This window comes from Psammomys obesus, unplaced genomic scaffold, assembly GCF_907164565.1.
Source record: "Psammomys obesus unplaced genomic scaffold, mPsaObe1.curated_primary_1811, whole genome shotgun sequence".
Lineage (NCBI taxonomy): Eukaryota > Metazoa > Chordata > Mammalia > Rodentia > Muridae > Psammomys > Psammomys obesus.
Genome location: NW_026596091.1, coordinates 17,007,650 through 17,032,029, shown reverse-complemented (window position 1 = coordinate 17,032,029; position 24,380 = coordinate 17,007,650). Strand labels below are relative to the sequence as shown.

The 24,380-nt window shown below is 37.4% G+C and overlaps 1 protein-coding gene across 2 annotated transcripts in view; it reads right to left on the bottom strand.

The window, feature by feature from the left end:
* Positions 1–1,508: 1,508 nt before the first annotated feature.
* The window catches only part of Kitlg (KIT ligand), an 86,711-nt gene continuing 63,839 nt past the window's right edge, over positions 1,509–24,380 (bottom strand). Inside the window, exons 4-10 of one of the 2 annotated variants that reach the window (XM_055627966.1) lie at positions 24,007–24,177; positions 21,429–21,585; positions 20,628–20,711; positions 15,535–15,644; positions 13,439–13,506; positions 12,299–12,374; positions 1,509–5,738 (exon numbers count right to left, since the gene is read on the bottom strand). In XM_055627966.1, coding sequence (XP_055483941.1) covers positions 12,335–12,374; positions 13,439–13,506; positions 15,535–15,644; positions 20,628–20,711; positions 21,429–21,585; positions 24,007–24,177 — 630 coding nt within the window. In that variant the 3' untranslated portion in view covers positions 1,509–5,738; positions 12,299–12,334. The remainder of the gene's footprint in view (positions 5,739–12,298; positions 12,375–13,438; positions 13,507–15,534; positions 15,645–20,627; positions 20,712–21,428; positions 21,586–24,006; positions 24,178–24,380) is intronic. The other variant, XM_055627967.1, reaches the window with a different exon arrangement.

The following is a 24,380-nucleotide window of genomic DNA, read 5'->3' as shown; positions in this document are numbered from 1 at the left end:
GGGTCAGATGGAAGGGAAGAAGGACCTCCCCTATTTGTGGACTTGGAGAGGGACATGGAAGGAGATGAGGGTGGAGGGCTACAGCTTGGATACAAAGTGAATAATCTTTAATTAACATAAAACATAAAATTTAATTAAAAAATGACTTCTTCCATTATTCTTGAATTCAGCCCCACTCAAATGCTCAGGACACCAGCAGAAAGCAACCAGATTCTCGGTCAGACTATAATGGAGATTTGTGAGTTTAGTTTTCACTTGTCCCCCTCTGAAACCTCATGAACAAGTTTTTCACTGTCTCTCCTCTCAGCCTTCCGGCATTCTAAAATCCCATCAGATTGACTCGTTAAACTCAGCTTGCAGCAGTCTAGGCTTCTGTAACCCAAACCTCCAAAGTCTTCAACAATTCCTTCCACAGATCAGGGGAGACACCCTAAGAACCACACTGTCATGTTTACCACAATGGAACTTCCTTCAGTGCAACTCTTCTGCATTAGTAACTTTGGCGGCCATGACTGATGGAAGGGTTCATCTTGGCACTTCACGAGTGCAGTCTGGATGATGAAGAGAGGATGGCGTGGGTGTCAAGTGGCTGTTCACACAGTGTCCTCAGTTGGGAAACAGAGACTTAAGGGCTAGTGCTCTACCCAGCTTCTTTTTATTCGGGCTGGGGCACTGGGGAGTGGGATGGTGCAGCTCACATCACAGGCAAGGTGGGTCTTCCAGAATCAGTTAAAACTGTCTTGAAACGTCCTTACAAACGCAACGCAGTGGAAATTAACTCTATACACAGTCGACTTAACACAAAGCATAATCATTGCATAGTCTCCAGCTAGTGCTAGCCAAGGACTGAGGAAGATGTTGACATATTGCCCCAACCATAGACATCATCATTGGCAACGGTTTTCTCAAAAACACATATGGATGTGGAGACTAAAAGTGTCTTCATTAGCTTTAGTACCATCCAAAGTTCTCGTCTCTGTGCAAATCTTTTTTACATAATATATGGTAAGGACATGGTTGTTTGACTAGATGGAAAAAGTTTGGAGTTTCTTGTACACATTTTTTCCTTTGGTATCTGAGAATGTCTTATCCTTGTCAGTTCTAACTCCAAAACCACCTTTTTTCAAGAATTTCCCTCGCTTTGCACATTTTTAAATGTATGCTATAAGCATGTAAACTGGACTCCAGTTTGGCATGTAGGTAGTTACTTCAGTGTGATTCTGTGTACATTATAGCCGCCTTCATCTCTCTTCCTAACTTACGTTCTAAAACTTTTGAGAGCAATATACTATTTCATCTTGATTTCCTTTGCCTATTTTTGTGATAAAAATTATGCATTGAATTAAGAGTTTCTTATCCACTTTCATTTACATTTCTGTGAAATGTCTTGATGACAAATTTCCACATAAAAATGATTTTATCTTAATAAATGCTAATCCATGTTATTAATAACAAAATAACCTTTAGATATCAAATGAGAGGGCAGAGTTATGATGGTGCATAAAATTCTTTATTTAGAACAATAAAGTATATGTTTATATAATGTAACTTCAAATTCAAACCTGTATAAAAAGGGTCAGGACATATACCTATTTTAAAAAGTACACATACAGTATATACACATCACATTTTACAACCTTTTATTTAATTAAATTTCAGTCATAAACTATTTAGAATAGTGTTGACATACATTTACATTACAATATGCAAACTCCAATCTATGACTGAACTAGCAATATGTCAGTGAAGCCGTATAAATGTCGGAATACTTCTCAAGTCCATTGATGTAAAAAACAGTGGCAGGTGGACACAATAATCACACATCAGTCTCTAGACTACTGGAAAATAAGACTATAGGAAGTTTGATTGTAAAATTTAATTTACTGAAGTCTTTTAGTCTAGAAATTGAGTAAATGAAAATACAAGGTTTTTGTTGTTGTTTAGACAATTTCCTTTTTTTTTTTAGAAAGTGTTTTAAGAAAATATTAGGAGATGGCAGTTGTGCATGTCCAGTGCTTATCAACCATTTTAGGATCATAAATATCCACCTTAATATGGATCACTCCTAAACCCACACCAGTTATGACAGAGGTACCATTATTTTATACTGACAAAGGCATTTTAAGACTGATCAGTGGGATGGCAGTAACAGGAGTTGTGTTATCAGATTCCATAAATAAATTCTGATTGGAACGGTTACATTTAAAGCCAACTTTACAATATTATTTGAAGGACAAACTGGCTTACTTTAAAATTCTTGTCCTACTTTTCCAATTTTAAATGTAATTTATGGACTATCATTTTACAAATTGGCTTTAAAAATATCTCTTGGCATTCCAGGTCTTCAGTAGCACCCTACATTTTTTTTTTGCTCTTAGCTTTCAATAAAATGAGAACATTTACATTAATACTCTTGACACATTTCCAAATGCTACTACACACATCTTATCTCTCTTCTTGCTGAAAATGCACTACTGGTTTTCATTCCTCGGAGGTGATCCCAAACATTTATTTAAGCAAAGGTAAAAGCCACCTCATGTGTAAATGGTTATCCACTTCCTTCTACTTAAGACTGAATTTCACTCTTACTAAGGAACTCTATTTACATGAGAAACTAAAGCAGCAAGAGCTTCTCACTGTCCAAATGCTTGTTAAGAAGCTAGGGTTGGGTATTTTGAGTAGGACTGTTTCTTCTGTTTTTCCTGTTTTGTTACATGGGACCTCTGACCTACCTACACACAAACACAAAACTGAGATCCAAAGGGGGAGGTGACATTATATCTTCAGTAGGAAAGGATAGCCTCTTCAGGCGCTTTCTCAACATTCACCCGACTAAACTAACCACCTGACTTGAAAACATATTTCTTCAGGAATTTGTGTATAGGATAGCTAAGATTCCATATCAGGATTAAATCACAAAATCCAAACCTACTGTAGAAACAGTAGAAACAATCAAGATTCCACAACAGACTTTTCTGTTCATTTATAACTTCGATTGAATTAAAGTAACAGACTATGCTACACTTTTTTTAAAGCACATGAAAGTTCACTGAAACATGTTTAATTCTTAGCTAAAAGCACGTACTTCATTGTGGATACATTTAAGTATTTCCATTTTTTTCTCATATGCAATACTCTTTGTAGTGTAGTTTAGCTTTTTTATTATTGTAAAGAAAAATACACTTTTTTCTGATTCATTAGAACGTGGCAGTGTGTTCAGCATGTTAGATAACAATACAAAAACCAGGACTGCACTAGCACTGACCACGAATCACACAACTAGTTTTGTTATAGGCTTGGTTTCTACCAAGGAGGTACAAGGTTTTCAATACAATTGACACTCTGAAGATTTTTTTTAGATCATTTTCATTAAAAAGCAAATTTTAAACATGACAAAAAAGAACTCTCAGAAAAAAATGGGCAATTTAAAGAGTCATTTTATACTTTACTTTCTCAGTTGTGAGGTTTTCATAATTTAAGAAAAATATTCAGAACATACATGGAACAAACTATGCAAAGAATATGTGTTTTAATCTGAAAACAGATATGCCATAGTTAATGTCTAAGCAGCTAGCATTCAAAATAATGTTCAGCATTTTTCTATTATTCATGCATTTTATTGGCTCTTAGTATTTTAAAAAATTGGCAATCCATGTAACTTTCAATAAAATGACACATCTTTTGCCTTTTACCATGTCAGGTATTATAACCTGTTAAATTTGTTTATTTAGTTCTATTGATTAAGATCAGGTTTTTGAGTGTTAAAATTTAACTGCTAGCTTTGAAGGGGGAAAAAGTATATTTATTGTACTCTCAAGCTCAGTAAATAGCATTTTCATAAGGCAGAGCAAAATGAAACTACCAGATAAATAAATCAAGCCACAAAGCTGAGAAGTAACAACAGCCTCAATCTATATACACCTACACCTATGACTCGTGTTAACCTACATCTATTATTATTCTCAAAGCAATCAATGCCAAACAACAAAATATGTCCTTTTCAGTAACTAAGGTGATTTCTAGCTTACTACTAATCAGTGGTATCCTGGGATATCTGAGGGCATGAGCAAGGAAAAGCAGCAAAATTGATGCACTGGGCTATCTTGCAGGAATGATAGCATTGGAGGAACCTCGGAGCTTTAGAAAAAGAACTACAGAAAACCATCTGAACTCTTTGGTTTAAAGAAGAGTAGCGGCGTGTGCTGGAGTTGTGCTTGGACTAACTTTGAATGCAAGCTAGAACTTTACATGCACTTTCAAGACAGACTTGAATCTAGCAGTTAGGTTCCCATGCACTTTTCCATAATTACATTGAAAATGGTTGTCTTAAGGTATTATGACAGGGCAAATAAAATTATTACAAGGATTGCATTAGAATGGAAAGCTTTAAATGTTATATATGTCTATGGTAGATGAAGAGAACTTTGACCAAAATAAAAGCAGAAGAAAATCCATTCTTTGATTTTAGCCCATTGTTCTCAATGTATATAAAAACCAGGGGAATCTACAATGCATCTTATAAATTCTGGTTTAAAAGCACAGTGTTCGTCATGGAATTACTGCCAATTTCTGTCTAATATGAGAAATGCTGCCACGCTTTTTAAATAGCAAACTGACATGCATAACTACATAAAGCTCTCTTTTTATTTCATTTCATAAACCTTAATGAATACAGAGTGTCTGGTTTGAAATAAATGGCTACATTAAAGAGATAATGGTTATACTGCAAATAACTAATGTTTTCTGATTCCTTGCATTCTTGTACAATTCGAGTTACTTAGTTTGCAACACCCACATTAGCATAAAGTGTACACTTCTAATCTTAGGTACTAAAAACCATCATTTATTCTTATTCTCTCCCATCATGAATTTAAAAGGGGAGGGGGCTTACACATTCAGCATTTTCTCCCAAGTCTGTTTTCATAGCTCTGTAGTGGTTTCAAAACATAAACACGTCACATTATACTACACGCTCTAGAGTGATGGGGTAAGGGAAAAGACTGGTTTCACTAGGGGCCAAATGTCTTCCTTGGCATGTTCTTCCACTGGTCCTTGTTGACAGTTATCTCTTGGGAGGGCTCTTCTGTGGAGCCTTCCATACACCATGGCATCATGGTGCAGCTCAGCACGGCTCCGCTGCATGGACAGAACCAGCCAACCATGTCCATGTTCCTAGTGGGTTATGGTATACATGGTATGCATCAGGAAGAACTGAAGTTTTGGCTGCTCTTGTTAATACATCACTACAGAGTGGATGTGCCTGTTCACAAAAAAAAAAAAAAAAAAAGACTCCCCATGGCTTTAACTCCATACAGTGGCTGATGCTATGGAGTTACTGTTTTTAAAATTGTTTTCTACCCTCCCCCCACTATCCAGGCTGAAATCTACTTGCAGAGACCATAATTAACTACAGGCTTCAGGTTGGAACTGAAGAACAAAGCTGTGTGGGGTTTCAGCACTTTGACATTTCCTAAGCCATGCAAATGTAGACTGGGCACGTGTTCTCTTCCCCATCATCACTTGCAAAACCTCCAGAGTCCTGTTCCATGCAAAGTCTTCTTTATAGATGATAATTCAGTGCGAGTTTCACAGCTAAACACTCTGCTCCAACTTCTGAATCATCCATACAAGGTCATGGGTAGCAAGAACAGATAAAGATGAGGTCTGTCGCTTGAGACAGAATAGGAATTTGTTTAAAGCTGCTTCATTTATTGAAGCAAACATGAACTGTTACCAGCCTAGAGAGGAAGAAAGAGAAGAAGGATTAAGATGTGTCCTTTGGCCTTTTTTCTTTTCTCAATACCTAAATTCATATACAACTCCAGAATGAATAACAGAGTTCATAATGTGTATTACACTTGGCCTTAAAGAACTGGGTAGCTAGGGTCAGATGAAAAGGGAGGAGGTCCTCCCCTATCAGTGGACATGGAAAGGGGTAGAGAGAAGATGAGGGAGGGAAAGTGGGAATGGGGGGGGGAATAAGGGAGCGGGATACATCTGGCATATAAAGTTAATAAAGTGTAACTAATTTTAAAAAAATAAAAATTTAATTAAAAAAAGAACTGGGTAGATATGTTGTTTTTAATTAGCTGTGATGATTAGTCACTTGCTTATGGTCTGTTGTCTATTTTTCTCATTAGATTATAAGCTCCATAAAGTCAAGTTTTATTTTCATTTTTGCAACACAACTCTTGGAATAGGACTTGGCAAGAGGTATAATACACATGCAGAAAATATTTCTTGAATATACGAATGGATAAATGTCACTGCTTCTCTGTTCATGACAGCAAGAAAATGGAGCCAGCCTAGGTGTCCATTACAAGTGGGGATGGATAAGGAAATGGGCTACTACACACAACAGAATTTTACACAGTAATAAAGAAAAATAAAGAAAATTTCAGGAAAAAGGTTGGATCTAGAATGCATAATGTAAGTGAGGTGACCCAAAGGCAAAAAAAAGTGTGCTGGCTTTTATGTGCAGATCCCACCATGACATCTATGTTCACATGTGTGCGAAGCCATACTGAAACACATTTCTTCGTAAGCTAATAATAATAATAATAACCCATAGAATAAAAAAAAATCTAGATGTGGTGGCATGTATTTATACTTCCAACAATATGGAGACAGAGACAGGTTGATCCCTGGGGATCACTAGTCAGTTAGCCCAGAAGATTTGGCAAGCTCCAAGATGATAAGATCTCAAAAACCAAGATGGATGATGGCGCCTGGAGAATGACAGTCAAAGTTGTTCTCTTGTCTCAACATGCATACACGCACATGAACACACATGCACAAGAAAAAAAGAACAAATAAATTAGCATCTTGCCGCTTCCATGCCCCCAAACCACCACTTCTCAGTTTGTGACAGGAGAATGAGCAATCTATGTAACTGCGAAGTTCCCTAGCCCACACAGTAATAGACGGGTGCTGAGCAAAGAAAGTATGAAGCTCAAGATAGGGTTTGGGAAGCGCAGACATGGAGCCAGATGGAATGGCAGGGGAGAAACATCTGCAGTGGGTGGAGAAGCAGTGGGTCGCCAGCGTCACTTCTGAGCAGCTCCAGGACCTGGCCACCAAGCTACGTTCTTAACAGTCACTTCCCATGACTAAGGAAACCACAGCAGCAAGCTCTCACTCAACAGTTGTATTCCAAGGAAGAGCAACTAAAATTCTGGCACCACACGCTGAGGAATTCGTTTGGTCTCAGTATACTTTATTGTACTTGGTGAAACATGAAAGCCATACTTTGTTTTAGTTTTCAGCTGTTGGTGTTAAACCACTGAATGCTCAGATCTTTCCACTTTTCAGTAATTTAGGAAAGTCAAACTAAATCCATACAGATAAATGAAGAAAGATTAGAAGAAATTTTCAGAAATTGAGAATATATAGATGTTTTAAAAATAGAGCATGGTAAGATAAGAAAATTGGAACCACAGAAAGCAAGAAAGCTATGCATAATTTGAAATTCTGGAGTTAATTAAATACAGGGAAACAGGATTGGGACTCTATTTAGGATTTTTGTTCTTGAGTCACTAAAGCAAATAAAATTGAAGGCTGGCGACAATTTTTCCATAGAACAAAGCTACATTTCTTTAGAATGATACACATTTGGATTTGGCAACACTCTCATGAAATAAGCAGAATGAGTAGTGCTATGTCATACGGTGAAATCTCACTTAATGAGGGGTGGCAGTACCCTCTTACAAACAAGTCATTAGGTGGTTTTGTTGTATAAACAATAAAAGTCTACACATCTAAATGGGATAACCTGCTACAGAGCTAGACTGTTATATGGTATTATACAAAAATATTGCAGTAAGTGTCGTAGACTGGCTGAAATATCAGCATGTGCTACATGCCTTCATATGAAAATATTTGAGTTAAAAGAACTAAACCATCTAGGATGCTACAGCTAGTTGCAGAGTCATGGCCTGACCACAGGCCTAACCTAACCTTTTCTAAACTTTTGCTTTATAGTGTAGCAATGAAAAAACTTAAAAGAACAAAACAAAACAAACAAACAAACAAAAAACCTCACCAACAAAACTCCTTAAGCTCAGTCTTTTTTTAGAAAATAGCTAGTAAAGCAATCAGACCTCAAAGAAATGTTACCTACCATTTTGAAGCCTGTGTCCTAAATATCGAGGCCTGGCTTGAGCTTCTCCTCCTACCACGTCCTAGCTCTATTTCTCCTAGTGTAACTCAGATCTATGGGAACATTTTAGCTTGTGCTCTGTTTATGGCTTCTTTATGGCTTTCTACTCATATGTGAGTCTGTGTATATTTATATATATATATATATATATGTGTGTAAAAATCATAACATAAATATATATAGTGTATATATACATTATAAAATATATTTAATAATTTCAAAAACACTTAAAGTTGTCTGTATTAAAATCATAATAAATATGTTACTTAAAGTATTTTTTAAATTAAACGTATAATAATTTACTTTCTACTCTTACTATGGTGAGATAACTGAAAGTAACTAAATGCATGCACAAATGCATATAATTTACTATCAGCCAGCCTGAGCCTTCTCTGTGAGTCAACAGTATTTTTCCCAAGGTCTCAAGCAAGATTCTGTATAGATGACTCCCAACTCCCAATCTACAGTTCCAGACCCAAGTGATTTCCATACTTTGATGTGGTAACTTACAGAACTATCACTATTTATCAACAGCTCCTTCTCTTGACTCCAGACAAGCCATTTCTTTTCTTTTTTTTTTTAATTTATTTAATTTTATGTGCATTGTCGTTAGGGTGTCAGACCACCTGGAACTGCTTATGGACAGTTGTGAGCTGCCATGTGGGTGTTGGGAGTTGAACCCCAGTCCAGTGGAAGAACAGACAGCACTCTTAACCACTGAGCCATCTCTCCATCCCCAAGCCATTTCTTTTAATAGCACCATTTTTTTTTTGTAATTCCAAATCATATCTAATAACCATCAAGCTCCATGTTCTATGAGTAAAGACTGGCTGATTCTTCTGCTGCGATGTCTCCAAAGTGCTCCATCCTTTTTAATTGCTGTAGCCCTGACCTGAGTTCTCCTGCTCTCTCATCTGAATGGAAGACAGTTCTCCCAGGAAAAACCTCTACTTCCAGTTCAAACCTCTATTCCTCTGATCACACCAATATCTGATGACATTCCCGAAGTCTCTGCTTTGATGAAATCTTTAGAACTTTTCTAACCCCTCAAACAGTTTTTAATTACCTAATGAACATAAGCTACATTTCTAGAATTCAAACATGCTCTCAAATTGATGTTCACTCTTTTCTTCTCAATAGTGACCCTGTATGCTCACTGGTTTTATGTCAAATTGACATAGGCTAAAGTCAAATGAGAAGAAGGAACCTCAATGGAAAAAATGCCTCAGGCTGTAGGCAAGCCTGTTAAGACATATTCTTATTTAGTGATAGATGGGGGAGGGCCAAGCCCATTGTGGGTGGTACCACCTCTAGGCTACTGGTCCTGGGTTCTATAAGAAAAAGAAAAAGCTGAGTAAGTCATGAGGAGCAAGCCAGTAAGCAGTACCTTTCCAATACCTCTGCATCAGTTCCTGCCTCTAGGTTCCTGCCCTATTTCTGTTCCTGCTTTGGCTTCCTTCAGTGATAGACTGACATGCTGAAGTGTAAGCCAAATAAACCTTTTCCTCCTCAATTTGTTTTATGGTCATGATGTTTCATCACAGCAATAGTAACCTTAACTAAGATATCCCATGTGTGTGACTTTCACTTGAATCAATTTGTACAAAGTGTATGGCTTTTGTACAGTTTGTTGTAGTCTGAGTCCTTCCTAGCTTTGCCCATGCCATGTGTGGTATCAACATTAACCGTTTCTATTGCTAATAAAATCCTATGAATCACCCACCATTTGACTATCTAGTGTATACGCCACCTTTATCAATTACAGAACCAAGCCTTTCTCCCATTGCAAGTGATTTCTTCACTCTTTCAAATAAAGAGATTTATGTGGGTGGGCCTGGCACAGCCCTACAGGAAGCTATCCACATCAAGATCAGCGTTGTGACAAAGTCAGATCTTCTACATGCAGGGGTCTCATCTCTAACTTCTTAGAGATGTGTATCCTTTGCGAACTCCATTAGCTATTTCTGAACTCTGTAAACGTATTTACTTCAAAGCCACAATTCTGTAGTGTTTTCCTTTCTTAGGCCATAATTAACATGAGGACACAACTACACTACGCTGCCTTGCATGCACCAGTGTACCTTCTCGGTGTGTTGGAACCTGGTGAGAAGAATAAAGAATACAATTTTCCTATAAAATACTAGTATAAATGAGACTTTTAATGTAAGTTATATCTATTTTATTTCTATATTTTAAGATGTTCTCCATACAACCCAGTTTATGAGTTCCTAAAAACTTGTGTAAGCCATTAATATCATCTAGGTGACAAAGTCAATTTTTAATGTAATACAATTTTTTCATGATTGATGTTAAATAAATGCAGCTTTAGCATTTTTTAAACAAACTTCTCTTGTTTCTTGTTCATCATTTAATTCCTTTTACATTATTTCTTTATTTTTAAACTATTACTCTTTCTTTTGTCTATAAATTTTGTTATTTCTTATGGGGAATTAACGATTCAATGTTTTCTCTTCTTCCTGGTTAAATTTAGGTAAACCTCACTGATACACTTATTCATCAAACATTCAGCAAGAATCCATATTGTACGTACAGTGAGCTCAGAGCTCGGGATAAGGTATGAACCAGGCAGACTCAGCTGCTGTCCTCACATGTTATGAGACTAGCTGAAGTTTGTTTTCATTGGTTGATTATGTTTGTTCTATAGTGTCATCAATTCTTTTCCCCGAAGCTAGCAACGACTTGTGTTCCCCATCATACTCCAAGTGTCACATGGCAAATATCACAATCAAAACCACTGGATTGAAGAGCATTGTACCAAAACAGGATCCCTGAAATGCAATCCCCAAACCAAATTGCAGTGAATATTATCTGAACTTTTAAAATGCAAAAAGCCACTTAAGGGGTGGTGTATAAATAACTGGCATAAAGAAACTGAAGTAGCAGTTCTGAGAAAGAAACTGAGGCTTGTGGTGGGGTTGAATGACAGAGGAGAGTGTTTCTAGGAAGAACAGTGATTTCAGCTTCAAGAATACCACTTTAGAAAACAAAGAAGATTCAGTTCACTTATATTATTAGACAGGAAAAGGAGCCCACAGAAGGTACGGTGATGGCAGATAAGAGATTCATAGTTTTGCTCCACACGTGGCAGTCAGGAGGATGGCTGAAGGCAAAAGTCAAATGTCTGTGGAGCGATCATTTTCTCATGGTACACCCAGTTGTTATAAACGGTCTTTTATGCCAATCAAAGTGAGTTATTAGAGCAAGAGGCAGAGACTATGACCCAAGTTCCCCAGGGAGGATTCAGTCTGGAGATAATTTTGGAATCTAGGGCAGAGCAGCAGCTGGAAAGACAGTGACCTATAGGAAAAGGAGACAGTTCAGCAGACACTGTATCAGAAATCAGAAGGTGTGTAGGAAGGACTCAGGCTTCTGGGGGAGAAGCAGGCGTTCCTACTAGCTGTGGAGAATGCATGCAAGGGTCAGCAATCATTAATGAGCAGATATTAGAAAGAAAAGTTACTCAAATGTTGAACTGATACTGGATCAAGTTGACACCTTTCTGGGCATCCCACCAACCATGTCTGCCTGAGAGCCGGGAAGGTAGATAGCACGAGAGATAATGAGCATCTGTTCCTCCCAGACATGACATACTTGACTTTCTTGCACAATGTCCCCACCCCAAACCACACAATCACATCAGGTATCTGTTCTTGGTTTATGGCCTCGGCTGGAGCTCACTGCATCGAGTGGCATATTCTGTCTCTAAGACACCAACTTTTCCTTTAAGGTGCGGCAAAATAGCTTGGGGTTTTCTCTTTATGAAATATCTAGCAAATGGGTCACTGTCCTTTGACAATGGTCAAACCTAATCAAAATTGACTGTGGTTATTGTTTCCTGATTACTTTATTATTAATAATTTGATGTTTGCTTTTACTCCATATTAAAAGTCAATGATTACTATTTTATGTAATGCCGGTCTAAAATGGACCAATACTGCTCACCTTTCAAAACCCGAGAATTTGGACATGAGAGACCCACAATTCAACTATATAACAACTTCAGCTAATATTTAAACATCAGTTCCATCAAGGACATAAAAATACAGTTTGTTTCTAAGTGTTGGCCTTTAAGATCTACAGTTCTTGCAAGCTTTTGCAGCTTGATTTCCAACAACTTACCACTGTGCGAAGGTAACAATGTTGGTACATCCACAATTACACCTCCTGAAACTCTCTCTCTTTTTGTTGCAACATACTGAAAAACAGCAAGAACAATCCTCATTTGCTTCTGGTCAGATTCTGAAGTACAGCAAGAGCTGGGTATTATAAAAAGCTTTTCTAGAAATGCAATAAATATGGCTGGGGGAGGGAGACAGACACATAAGAAGATAATCCTATGTCTGCCCTTTAGGGAAGAGACATGATTTTGTGTCAACAATATCATGTGAAGTAGTTAAAAAAATCACATTGAAAACACACATATGTTCATGTATGTGGGCAGGGGGAGTGTGTGTGTGTGCCCATGCATACACGTGCATGCTGACAGACATAATAAGAGAAAATACCATGCTGAAGATTATATTTGAAGGTAGATAAAACAAAATGCAAAGTACAGGAAGAGAGGTGGAAGAGTTCCAGCTTGAAAACATTTTAATATAGTGGTTTTGTTTAGCTTTAGATAAAATGCTAAGTAAATTGGGGAAAACTAAAGGCTGTGAAAACCAGACTGAAATAAAAGTATTATTAAAGGATGCAAGAGAACAGTCATGTAAAGTGTTTTGAACAAGAAGTAGAATCACAGAGATTTAAGAAATAACATGACAAAAAATGTACTTATTACACGTCAGGCTCGTTGGCACACCCATGTCATCCCAGCACTTGGGGAGGCAGAGGCAGGCAGATCTCTGTGAATTTGAGGCCAAGCTGGTCTACAAAGTGTGTCCAGGACAGCCAAGTTTGAAGAGAAACCCTGTCTCAGGAAAAAAAAAAAATATTTACAAAATCTGAAGAAAAAAAGGCTCTGATAGCAACTCAGCCAGCAAATAATACAGACACCAGACACAGGTGCAAAAGGTTGTCTCCAAAGGACATAAGGAGTCCGTTTGTAAAAAAGAGAATATAGGCAACTGTGCCCTCCGAACGCAGGACTGACAAGATGGTAGAAGGTAAGAAACAACAGCAGATGTGGAACGCACAGAAGCGGAGGGGCAGTCCACCCATGAACACTACCCTAAAGATGCTCTGATCATGCACAAGACAGCATGAGGAATAGCAGCACCAAGCTTATGTGAGCACAGGGTTAAGGAACAAAATAAATACCTTATCTCATTATCCTCTTCATTAATCTGTATATTTTCAACTGCCCTTGAAAGACTTGACTGTTTCTTCTGGAAAACAACAACAACAACAAAATTACATCTATTGCAGAAACACCAACGAAGGCTGCAATGTTTCAGGTCTGTGGTCTTTACTTTTACCCATTAACTGGTCCCTGTTTTCTCCCTCTTCCAATGTCTGTCCTGTTTGCCTTTCTGAATGAGGACTGATTGTCATACCTAGGGTCCTCCTTCTTGTTTAACTTCTTTAGGTGCACAGATTTTAGTATGATTATCCTATATTTTATGTCTAGTATCTACTTATAAGTGAGTATGCACCATGTGTGTCTTTCTGCTTCTGGGTTACCTCACTCAGGATGATCTTTTCTAGTTCCCACTATTTGCCTGCAAATTTCATGATTTCCTTGTTTTTAATTGCTGAGTAGTATTCCATTGTGTAAATGTACCACAATTTCTGTATCCATTCTTCAACTGAGGAACATCTGGGCTGTTTCCAGATTCTGGCTATTACGAATAAAGCTGCTATGAAAATGGTTGAGCAAATGTCCTTGTTGTATACTTGAGCATCTTTTGGATATATGTCTAGGAGTGGTATAGCTGGATCTAGAGGTAACACTATTCCTAATTTTCTCAGAAAGCACCAGATTGATTTCCAAAGTGGTTATACAAGTTTACATTCCCACCAGCAGTGGAGGAAGGTTCCCCTTTCTCCACATCCTCTCCAGCATGTGTTGTCACTTGAGTTTTTAACCTTATCCATTCTGATGAGTATAAGGTGAAATCTCAGGGTTGCTTTGATTTGCATTTCCCTGATGACTAAGGATGTTGAATCATTTCTTTAAGTGTTTTTTTGTCATTCAGTATTCCTCTATTGAGAATTCTCTGAGCCTACCATTGAGGTCCTCTGAAAGACTCTACCTATCAGGGTATTAAAGCAGATACCTGAGACTCAGAACCAAATTTTGGGCAGAGTGCAGAGAATCTTATGAAAGAAGGGAGAGCTAGAAAGACCTAGAGGGGACAGGAGCTCCACAAGGAGAGCAACCAAACCAAAAAATCTGGGCACAGGTGTCTTTTCTGAACCTCTACCCCAACCAAGGACCATGCATGGTGATAACCTAGAACCCCTGCACAGATGTAGCCAATGGCACCTCAGTGTCCAAGAGGGTTTCCTAGTAATGGGAACAAGGGCTGTCTCTGACATGAAGTCAGTGGATGGCTTTTTGATCATCTCCCCCTGACGGGCAGGAGCAGCCTAACCAGGCCACAAAAGAAGACAATGTAGCCAGTCCTGATGAGACTAGGGTCTCATGAGATAGGCTAGGGTCAGATGATGATAGGCTAGGGTCAGAGGGAAGGGGAAGAGGACCTCCAATATCAGTGGACTGGGGGAGGGGTGTGGAAGTAGAAGAGGGAGAGAGGGCAGGATTGGGAGGGGGTGAGGGAGAGGCTACATTTGGGATACAAAGTGAATAAATTGTAGTAAAAAATTAAAAAATAATTTTACAAAATTAAAAAAACAATTAACTGCTATCACGTGTGCTTTTTCTTTAGCATGCAAAGTAATTTGTGTGTGTGTGTGTGTGCAATGAAAGCAATGTAACTACAGTGAACTCAACATTTTTAGGTTGTTCTATAAATAGCAGTCAAAAAATACTTCTTAAGTACTTTTTTACTTCTTAAGATACTTCTTAAATGGGAGTTATAATGATTTAGCACATTAGGAAAATTTAGACAGATTTAAATAAGAAAACAAAAGAGGGGGCATGCAGAAAAAGCAGCCTAGCTTGTAAGCAGAGCATAGGATTCCCAACATGTTTTCTTCCTTTTTATATTTAATTCAGACCATTAAACTGGGTCCCATCCCTTAAGTGTGCATTCTCTGTATCAGGGCTTCTCCAATGCACAATGACAAATAATGGAAACTTTTCTAAAGTTTGAATTTCATTGAGGGCCCATGTTATAGTGAGAATGATCATTTCTTCAAGAAATGGTTACTCATGAGTATATATATTTTTGTAGTATGAACAAACAGGTATATAAAATGGATGATGGGGTGGGAAGAATAGTTGTGCTCACCTTCCAGTATAAGGCTCCAAAAGCAAAGCCAATGACAAGAGAAATGAGTGCCGGCAATGCCATGGCTGTCCACTGTAGGCCCGAGTCTTCAGGGGACTTCGCAGCTTTCCCTGTAATTCAAAGAAGGTGACGGTGAATACAGCAGCTCCAGTCTAGAGGTTTGGCTATTAGGTTGTGGCTGTTTGCAAAGGATTTCGTACTGATGTGTACAGCCCTTTACAGTTTCAAAAAGCAGAGTTTTCTGATGAATTTTGTTTTTGCAAGCAGTATAACTCCATATAATCTCTAAAAAAGAGAGAAACCCAACAGACAGAAAGACACTTGGCACAGTTAAGGTTCATGCATATTTGGAATACAGGTTTGGCATATTCCTGAGCAGAAAAGATTTCTACCATCAAGCAAAGCTTTCCTCTCCAATCGATTGTCTAATATTACTTAGCTTTGCTGCTCTTCGCATTTCGACCCCAATGTAAAAGAACCTTGCAAGATGGATCAGATCCTGCATGCATTCAGCTAGGGTTAGTCTGTGGCAAACAGCAAATCATTAAATGCATACTGTGGATACAGCACTTGAAGCAGCCTTAAATGAGCCCTTGGCTCATTTATCCCCTCGGTACACACAGGGGAGTGGGATTCTTATACTTTCTACAATAGAAAGTTTGACACTACACTGAAGAATGACTGAAGCCAGCAGTGTCACCCACCTCGAAATACCACCTTAGTGACAAAAACAAATGGCACTGACTGATATCTTCCCTGACCCTGCTTTGCCTCCCCCCCCCGCCCCCGAGAAGCTGTATTAGAACCCACAAGGGTCTCTTTCTCTCAAAGTGAGACTCACTGACTTTCCTATAGGACTCACTACAAAGACCAGTTTAGTTTCAAAGAATTTATATGTCAAGTAACTGCTTTTAGATAACCGTGTAACAGGAATTTGGCCACAAGGTCACCTTACAATTACTTATTTAACATCTAACATCCCTCCAAGTGATTCCTATGAAGGAACAGATCCACTGTGTATGTGCACTCCATGCTGATAAGGAGGAAAGCTCATAGGTTTAATCTAAAAGGTAACAAGTCAATCTTCTCTACTATAGTGAGAACAGAAACCGGCTAGTCCTTCCACATTTCTTACTTTTCTGATTGTTGTACTTCCAATACCATGTTTGCTGGTGAGCTCACATGTATGCATGAGTTACAGGGGATACCAGGGGGTGTGTGTTCAGGATGAAGTGCAGGGATTGTGGGAGGAATTGTGGGAGGTGGTGTCATCCACTTACATAATAATACACTGCTTCCTCTAGACAAAATTAACCGTTCTCTGGCTGCCACAACATACAGCCCAGGACAGACGTGTTAGGAATCCCAACTTGGAAACCAATACTCATATATTGATCCAAAACAAAATAGCAGCCGAGTTACAGATTGAGAATAAGCGAAGTATGTCACAAGTAATTTCTACGACTTTGGGAATTTCACTGTCTACAAATAAATAATTTGGCTGTTTGTGTTTTATTCCCTTTGAGGGACAACCTGCTGTGCCCACTACTGTCTAGTGGGACCATTCACCCTAAGGCTACTGGGCAATGCAAGTAGTGCAGTCTAAAATGCAGCAACATTCCTTCTGTTGAAAAGGAAGAGAGAGGGACCCTAAAGACAAGAGGAAAAAGAGGCCTGGGTGATATCCATCTCAAGAGGTCACTATTGCTTTTGTTATTTCACACTTGAAAACCAGACCTCAGTTCTTCCAGGTACACTAATCATCCTTGTAGAGAGAGGTCAGCTTTATAAAAAAAAAAAAAAAAAAAAAAAAGTCTTGCTTACACTAACTCCAGGGAGGACTTCAGCAGCTCCACTTCAGCAGCCCAACAGAACTGGATGCCTCTTGGCCCACATGAAGGGTATTTGAGCCAAAGCCCATGTGCATAGCAGAGCTCCTCTGCCTCAGCACAGCAATTGTCTGCCAAGAATTTGTGGAAAGGAGAGCGAATCTGGACAGGATCTGAGTCATGCTCAAGCCCTGGGTCATTGCAGCATGGATTGTGCCTCGTTATTACTAAAACCTGCCCGTGGTTGAAACAGCTTACAGACTGATTTGATACAAATCATAATAGTCAACATCTGGAAAACACCCGCACACAGAAAATGGTGTTAATCTTCCAGAGCTTCTTTTTAGGGCGTTAGTCTGCTTAGGAACTCCAGGACAATGTCTTTCTTGGCACTTAGGAAACAGGCAAATGATTCAGATCCCAAATTCCTCAGAATCACTGTCCTTCAGTCTTATTGCGTCAGGGTCTAGTTGTCTTCGTTAATTGATAATTGATTAATTAATTAATTAACCATTAATTGTCTTGATTAATTCTTACTAGAGATTAAGCATGGCTCCATGCACACTCATACTAACTCATACTAACTTTAAATTTGCAGAAGTCTCAGCATAAAAAAAAATCAGATAGAAATTCTAGAACATAAAAATGAAATCAAGAAATGAAAGCACACTTTGAGTGTAAGGTTCAGTTCAGAAATGGTAGAAAGGAACCACAGTGAACTGGAAAACAGAGAAGTGAAAATTATACATTGAGATCAACAATAATAAAGAGGTTTCGGGAAAATTAATATATGTAATCCCAGCACTTGGGAAATTGAAGGCAGAGAATCAGAAATTTGTGGCCAGATTAGCTACACAATGAATTCAAAGGCTAGCCTGGAGTATGTGAAATCTTGTCTCAAGTGAAGGAAAAAGAAAAGGTAAACTCAGAATACAACAATACAATATGACACAATACTAAACTGACCAAAGTACGTGTGACTGTTCATTTCAGAAGGAGAGGAACAAGAAAATAAAGAAGAAATATTTACAAAAACAAAACAAACAAACAAACAAACAAACAATGATCAAACTTTCCAATGCTTTGGATTAAAAAAAAATTAAACTTGTAAACTCAAGACACTAGATGAAAACCAATCTGTTACTGGCATCCTTCACATTGCTCAAAGAAAAAAACAGCAAAAGGAGGAATATGTCTAGTACATAGAGAAAAACAAATACAAAGGGTGAGTTTTGCCTTTCAGAAACAATATGTTTGGAAAGAAAATGTCATGGTGTCTTTAAATGAATAAAAGAAAAATTAATTAACCCAGAAATTGCTATCTAATAAAAAGTACCTCTATATGCAACAAATACTACAGACACTTCTCAAATAAAAGAAAAAAGATTTGTTGCCAACAGATCTATCTGTATTACAGGAAATGTGAAAAGGGCTCTACTTCCTGAAAAGAATTTTTCCTGATTGTAGAAACGTGAATTGAGGAAAGAATGGGCAGTATGAAAATAACATAAAAGGTGACACATTTTCTACTTGAAAGGATACATAGTTGCTTAGAACAACAGTTTAAAAGCACAGATGGAAGTTTGTGAAGGGTATGACATTTATAAACACAATAGATTGGTTCAGGTAAGGTTCATGTTTTTCTAAGAAAAATATTACAAGTTAAGATGTATATTTTAGTTCCTAAAATCACTATAAATAATGCAGAGACCTTGAAGATCAAATAGAGATGAATAAAGGACATAGAATGAAGAAACAGAGGATAAAACCTAGGACAAGCAAGCAAGTGGAAAAAGTCACTTTTTCCATAACAATTACATTAAATATGAAGAGCTGAAATACCAAAGACCACTGGGTGCGCTACCGTATACCTGTAATCCCAGCACCACAGAGGCTGAGTGAGGCAGATGACAAATTTGAGGCTAGCCTGGCTACACATTAAGACTTTGTGTAAAAAGAAAAAAAAAAAAAAACAAAACAAAACGAAAAACAACCAACCAAACACACAAAACACATGTATGCATAATTTTGAAAAACAATACAAACACAATATACAAAAATATGCAACTCCATAACAGCAGTACATACAAAGGAATTTTTCCTTCTAAGGAAAGAAATAAGCTCACAATCAACAATGTAATTTTTCCAACTTGAGAATCTGAGACAGGCTGAGTAAGTTAAAAGCAGAGTAAGGAGGATGAAAATGGTAAACACTGACATCAGTGAAAGAGAAACGGAGGGTGTGCAATGCTCAAATTGGTTTCTTTGAAAAGATGAGGAGAAAAGCCTTAAGATGACACACACATACAAGGCCTGGTCCCTTTTGGAAATCTGTCAGATTTGATGTGTTAAGCACTTCAGAATCTTAAGTTTCCGAAGACTGTCCTGCAAACACGGCACACTGTAGGCTGCTACCCAGTGAGTTCTGGCCAGCATCCTCCCATCAGGTATATTAAACGTCTACACAGTGAAATGTACATATTGTTAGAAGGATAAAACACTATATATAGCTTTATTTTAGGTTCAAGTCAAGTTTCAATGGAAAAAATTCTAAAACACGTATATCACAAATTTTTTCTTTTAAAAACTGAACAAGCAATCATAAATCTGTGAAAACTGAGAGCAGAGTATACACAGACTATTCAATAATCTTAATGATTTTTGCACAGACTAGGAAATAAAACATAGTCTTCCGGGAATCTGGGTTCTTGGGCAAAGAGAACAGAAATTTTAGAGAAAGAAGTACATCTTCCTCCAACACACACTCTTAGTTAAGATAACAGCATCACCAAATTTATAAACAGGCAGTAGCAAATACAGCTGAGACACAAAACTGAAAACATCCTTGGAACTGCAAAGAGTTCCAAGATGAGTTGGAGTTCCATTTCATGTGCACTTTGAAATGTCAAAACTCCAGTTTGGTCAGGGACATTTTCCACTATGTGTTTTGTTTTGTTTTGTTTTTTTATGCCTACAATGATTAAAAAGAAGTCCTCGATCATATTCCTTCAATTAATTTCATGCCTTATTTAAAAATAATCTCAGAAGAAAGTTTAGTGGCCTAATTCCTTTATTATGATCTTAAACTCTAGGGAAATATGATCGACAAACCAGATACTTAGTTGTCAGGAACACTATACAAGGAATAACAGTAAGAGAGTGGTATTGTTAGTAGTAATTTATCAATTTCTTTAAAGTCCATGCAATACTCCTACAGAGGCTACTTGGAGCCATGCATGCATTAAATCAGATGTGTGTACTTACTATTACTGCTACTGCTGTCATTCCTAAGGGAGCTGGCTGCAACAGGGGGTAACATAAATGGTTTTGTGACACTGACTCTGGAATCTAAATAGAAAGCAATAATGCGTCAGTGTTACATGGTGATGTATATGAATCACAGAGTCCCCCAAAGTTGAAGTTCAATATCACAGTATGTGCCAGGTCTGCTTCCCAAATCTCCATTATTCAGCTCCTATTTATTTCAGACTCAGCTCTACTGCTCGGTTTTATCAAGAAATACACCATAGTTGCCTTGTAGAGTGATGATTTATTGCATGCATCCACATGCTAAGAAATGTGAATAATGAAAAATTGTTGGTAATTCATCATGGTTTAAACGAAAGCAATGACATTAGTTCCATCACAGGGACCCAGCTTAGGGAGAGTAGGGATTCAGAATTAACTGGTGAGGATCAGAAATCAAGTCTCAGAGTTAGACCCTTAAGAAAAAGATATGAGAAGTGAACATTAGGGAAACTGGAGATGAAGAATAGCATAATTCTACTCTACTAGCAAATATCAGACAAGAAAAAATATGAACCACCATCATGTATTGTTAACTCATAGAATTCTTAAATTTAAAAATATTTTCTTGGACACTAACATATTTCAAATGATAGATGATAATCATTAGTAGTCATGATATTTGCTGTTTTTTTGTTTTTTTTTAGGAAAGCAAACATGTTCTCTGTATATCAACACATTCAGTTGATACTGAAGTAGAGGCTTACAGAAGTTCAAGCTTGCGATGTGCATTTAAAAAGGAAATGTTTAATTCCTTACCTTTCTCAGGACCTAATGTTGAAGAAAGCACACAATCACTAGTGTCCGATGCCACCATGAAGTCCTTGAAGGCATCAATGGATCTATTGAAAATACTAAAGAATTCTTCAGGAGTAAAGAGCCTGGTTTCTGGCCTCTTAGTTGATTCTTTTACATTCTAGACAAACAAACAAATAAGAAAGATCCTATTTTTCAAATGACTCATAGACTTGACTAATATCAAGACAATGGATTATTGATTATGTCCTCAAAGATTCAAGTATTTGAACTCTACAAGCCAGCATTTTTTGAGCAGCTGTTGTAATAGACACAACTCAAAATGGCTAAAGAGGACAACCATGGCATCAGGTCAGTCTCAGACTCAAGTCATGACCAAAGCAACTGGGGGACAATAAACAACATGACAGAAGGAACAATGAACAGTGGGATAGGACAAGGTTGTGACAACAATATAATGAAATGATCCCCCCAAAATAATTAAGAATTTTAAAAATGCTTATTAAAGTATGAGTGTTAGGTTTTAAGGGGCACTCCTCTATAACATATCTTCCAAGAATTTACAGCTGGGCAAACTAAGACAAGAACATGGATTGAGGAGAACACCTTTAATTTTTCTATTTTTTAATTAGGTGTGCCCATGTGTTGGAGTGGTGGTGTTACGTGTGTGTTTGAGTTCAGATGCTCATGAGGTCCAGAAGAGGGCATTTCATCCTCCAGAGCTGGTATTACAGATGATTGTGAGTTACTCAACATGAGTTCTAGAAACTAAACTTGGGTCTTTGCCTGAACATTAACTGCTCTTAACTGCTAGGCCATTTCCCCATACCTAAAGGAAACTCTTACACATTGATTTAGAAATTCTACTCGCAGGAAGAAAACCCTAGCAAAACTTTCCTACACACATATCATAAGAGAGAGAAAAATTTACCAACAATATTTGTAATCTTTACATCAATCAATGGATGAGTGGCTTAATAAATAGTTGTATCCTCAATAATAATGGAATACACTATAAACAGCAAACAATCAACTCATGTTATGTGCTTGAAAGTTAGCATATCTTATAAGTAATATAAGATGACAGAAACACATTGTAAAAAATAAGATAGTATGACTAACTTATATAAAGTTTAAAGGTTCAAATCATAGCTCTATATTAAGGACACATAAACAAAATTAATATCATAATATATAAATAGTATACAACTATAACTTTTTGGGTTCTAATAAAAATGTCATGGCTAGCACATGGCATTCTTTGTTATTTCTAATGCTTTACTCAACATTGCCGTTTTTTAAACACAACTCATCTTTAAATCCTCAATACCTGTTATTTTTTTGTGTGATAACCTTGTGAGGTAGCCATTCTCTTGTGACTCCTACTTGCTATAAAGAAATGACATTCTATCTGCAATAGAAGTATGGTGTACATAAATGAGGCAATGCTAAGACATTGTGAATGCCAAGGTATATTCGAACTTCAGAAGTTAAAGAGTAAAACAACATAAATGGTAAACTGTCATGAAAAGATTATTAATATGACGAGAATGCCATAAAAAGACATTACTAAGCTAGCTGAGCCCTCTATACAATTAGATCAGTGGTCCTCAACCTTCCTAATGCTGTGACCCTTTAATATAATTCCTCTTGTTGTGGTGACCCCCAAGCCATAAATTATTTTCATTGCTACATCATAACTGTATTTTGATGCTGTTATGAATTGTAATATAAATATCAGCTATCCTGCATATCAGATATGCAACCCCTGTGAAAGGGTCATTCAACTTCCCAAAGGGGTTGTGACCCACAGGTTGAAAAAGCTCTGAATTAGATACTCCAAAGCCTAGTTTATTACAGAGACAGGACTACAAATAACAACGTCAAGATGTTTCTACATTTATTTTGCCTGATCTGGAATTAAAGTACTCATCAGAGACACCCTATTGTTGAAGCTTTGGAAAGAGATTGTACCACTGTCCCCATTTTAGACATAAAGAGGACAGAAAAGTTACATAAGCAAGGCTCAACAGTGACAGACTTAGAATTTGAACCTCTTGGTACTAATTCCTTCAGTCCTGGGGTACATGACTATTCCATAGCCTCAGAAGCCAAATTGGTGTCACGTCCAGAATCTGAAGTTGGATGACAAATCATACAATGATCTGAGGAACCAAAACGCACTATTGTGGTAATTACATTACAGATAACAGGGAAAGTAGTCTGAGTTAGTTCTCCAAGAGCAACGTTGGATTTAAGCACACCATATCTTATTCTGAAGATGTTATGAACTTCACTGAGGTATGAAACAAAAGTAAGAGCAAAAAGCAAAATTATTTCTAGGATCACAGGGTAAAAATACTATATTTTCATCTTAGGTGAAATATATATTTAGGCATGAATATCCACTGCATCACTGCAGTAGAACTACAAATTATGGACTCTTTTTTTACCCTATCTTTAAATTAAAAGATGATAGTTTAAAATAACACAAAATAAGGTGGCTCTCATTCTACCAATACCACTGCTTAGGAAAGGTAACTATAAGAGAAAAAAATAATTGTGATGAATACAAAGTTACCTTAGGTGTGTTTTCATCCATACATTCCACAAGGTCATCCATTATTTTCCCAAGCTTGTCTATGATGGAATAATTACTCAAGCCTTCAGAAATATTTGAAAACTTGTCCAGAAGAGTAGTCAGGCTGAGTGACAATTGGATTACCATATCTCGTAGCCAACAATGACTAGGCTGGAAGAAATTCAGAGAAAAGAGAAAGCATCTATTAATAAGTATGGCAAATTCAGAGTGCTTGTCAAATCTGCCAGGGCTTTAGTCACTGACTGCAGGACAAAGAACGTCCTTAGAACACAGCAGGTCAATTCTTGTCTGGCTCAAGTCAGCTTTAACATCCATTTCAAAATAAACAAATGTCCTGAGATCCGAGGAAATGG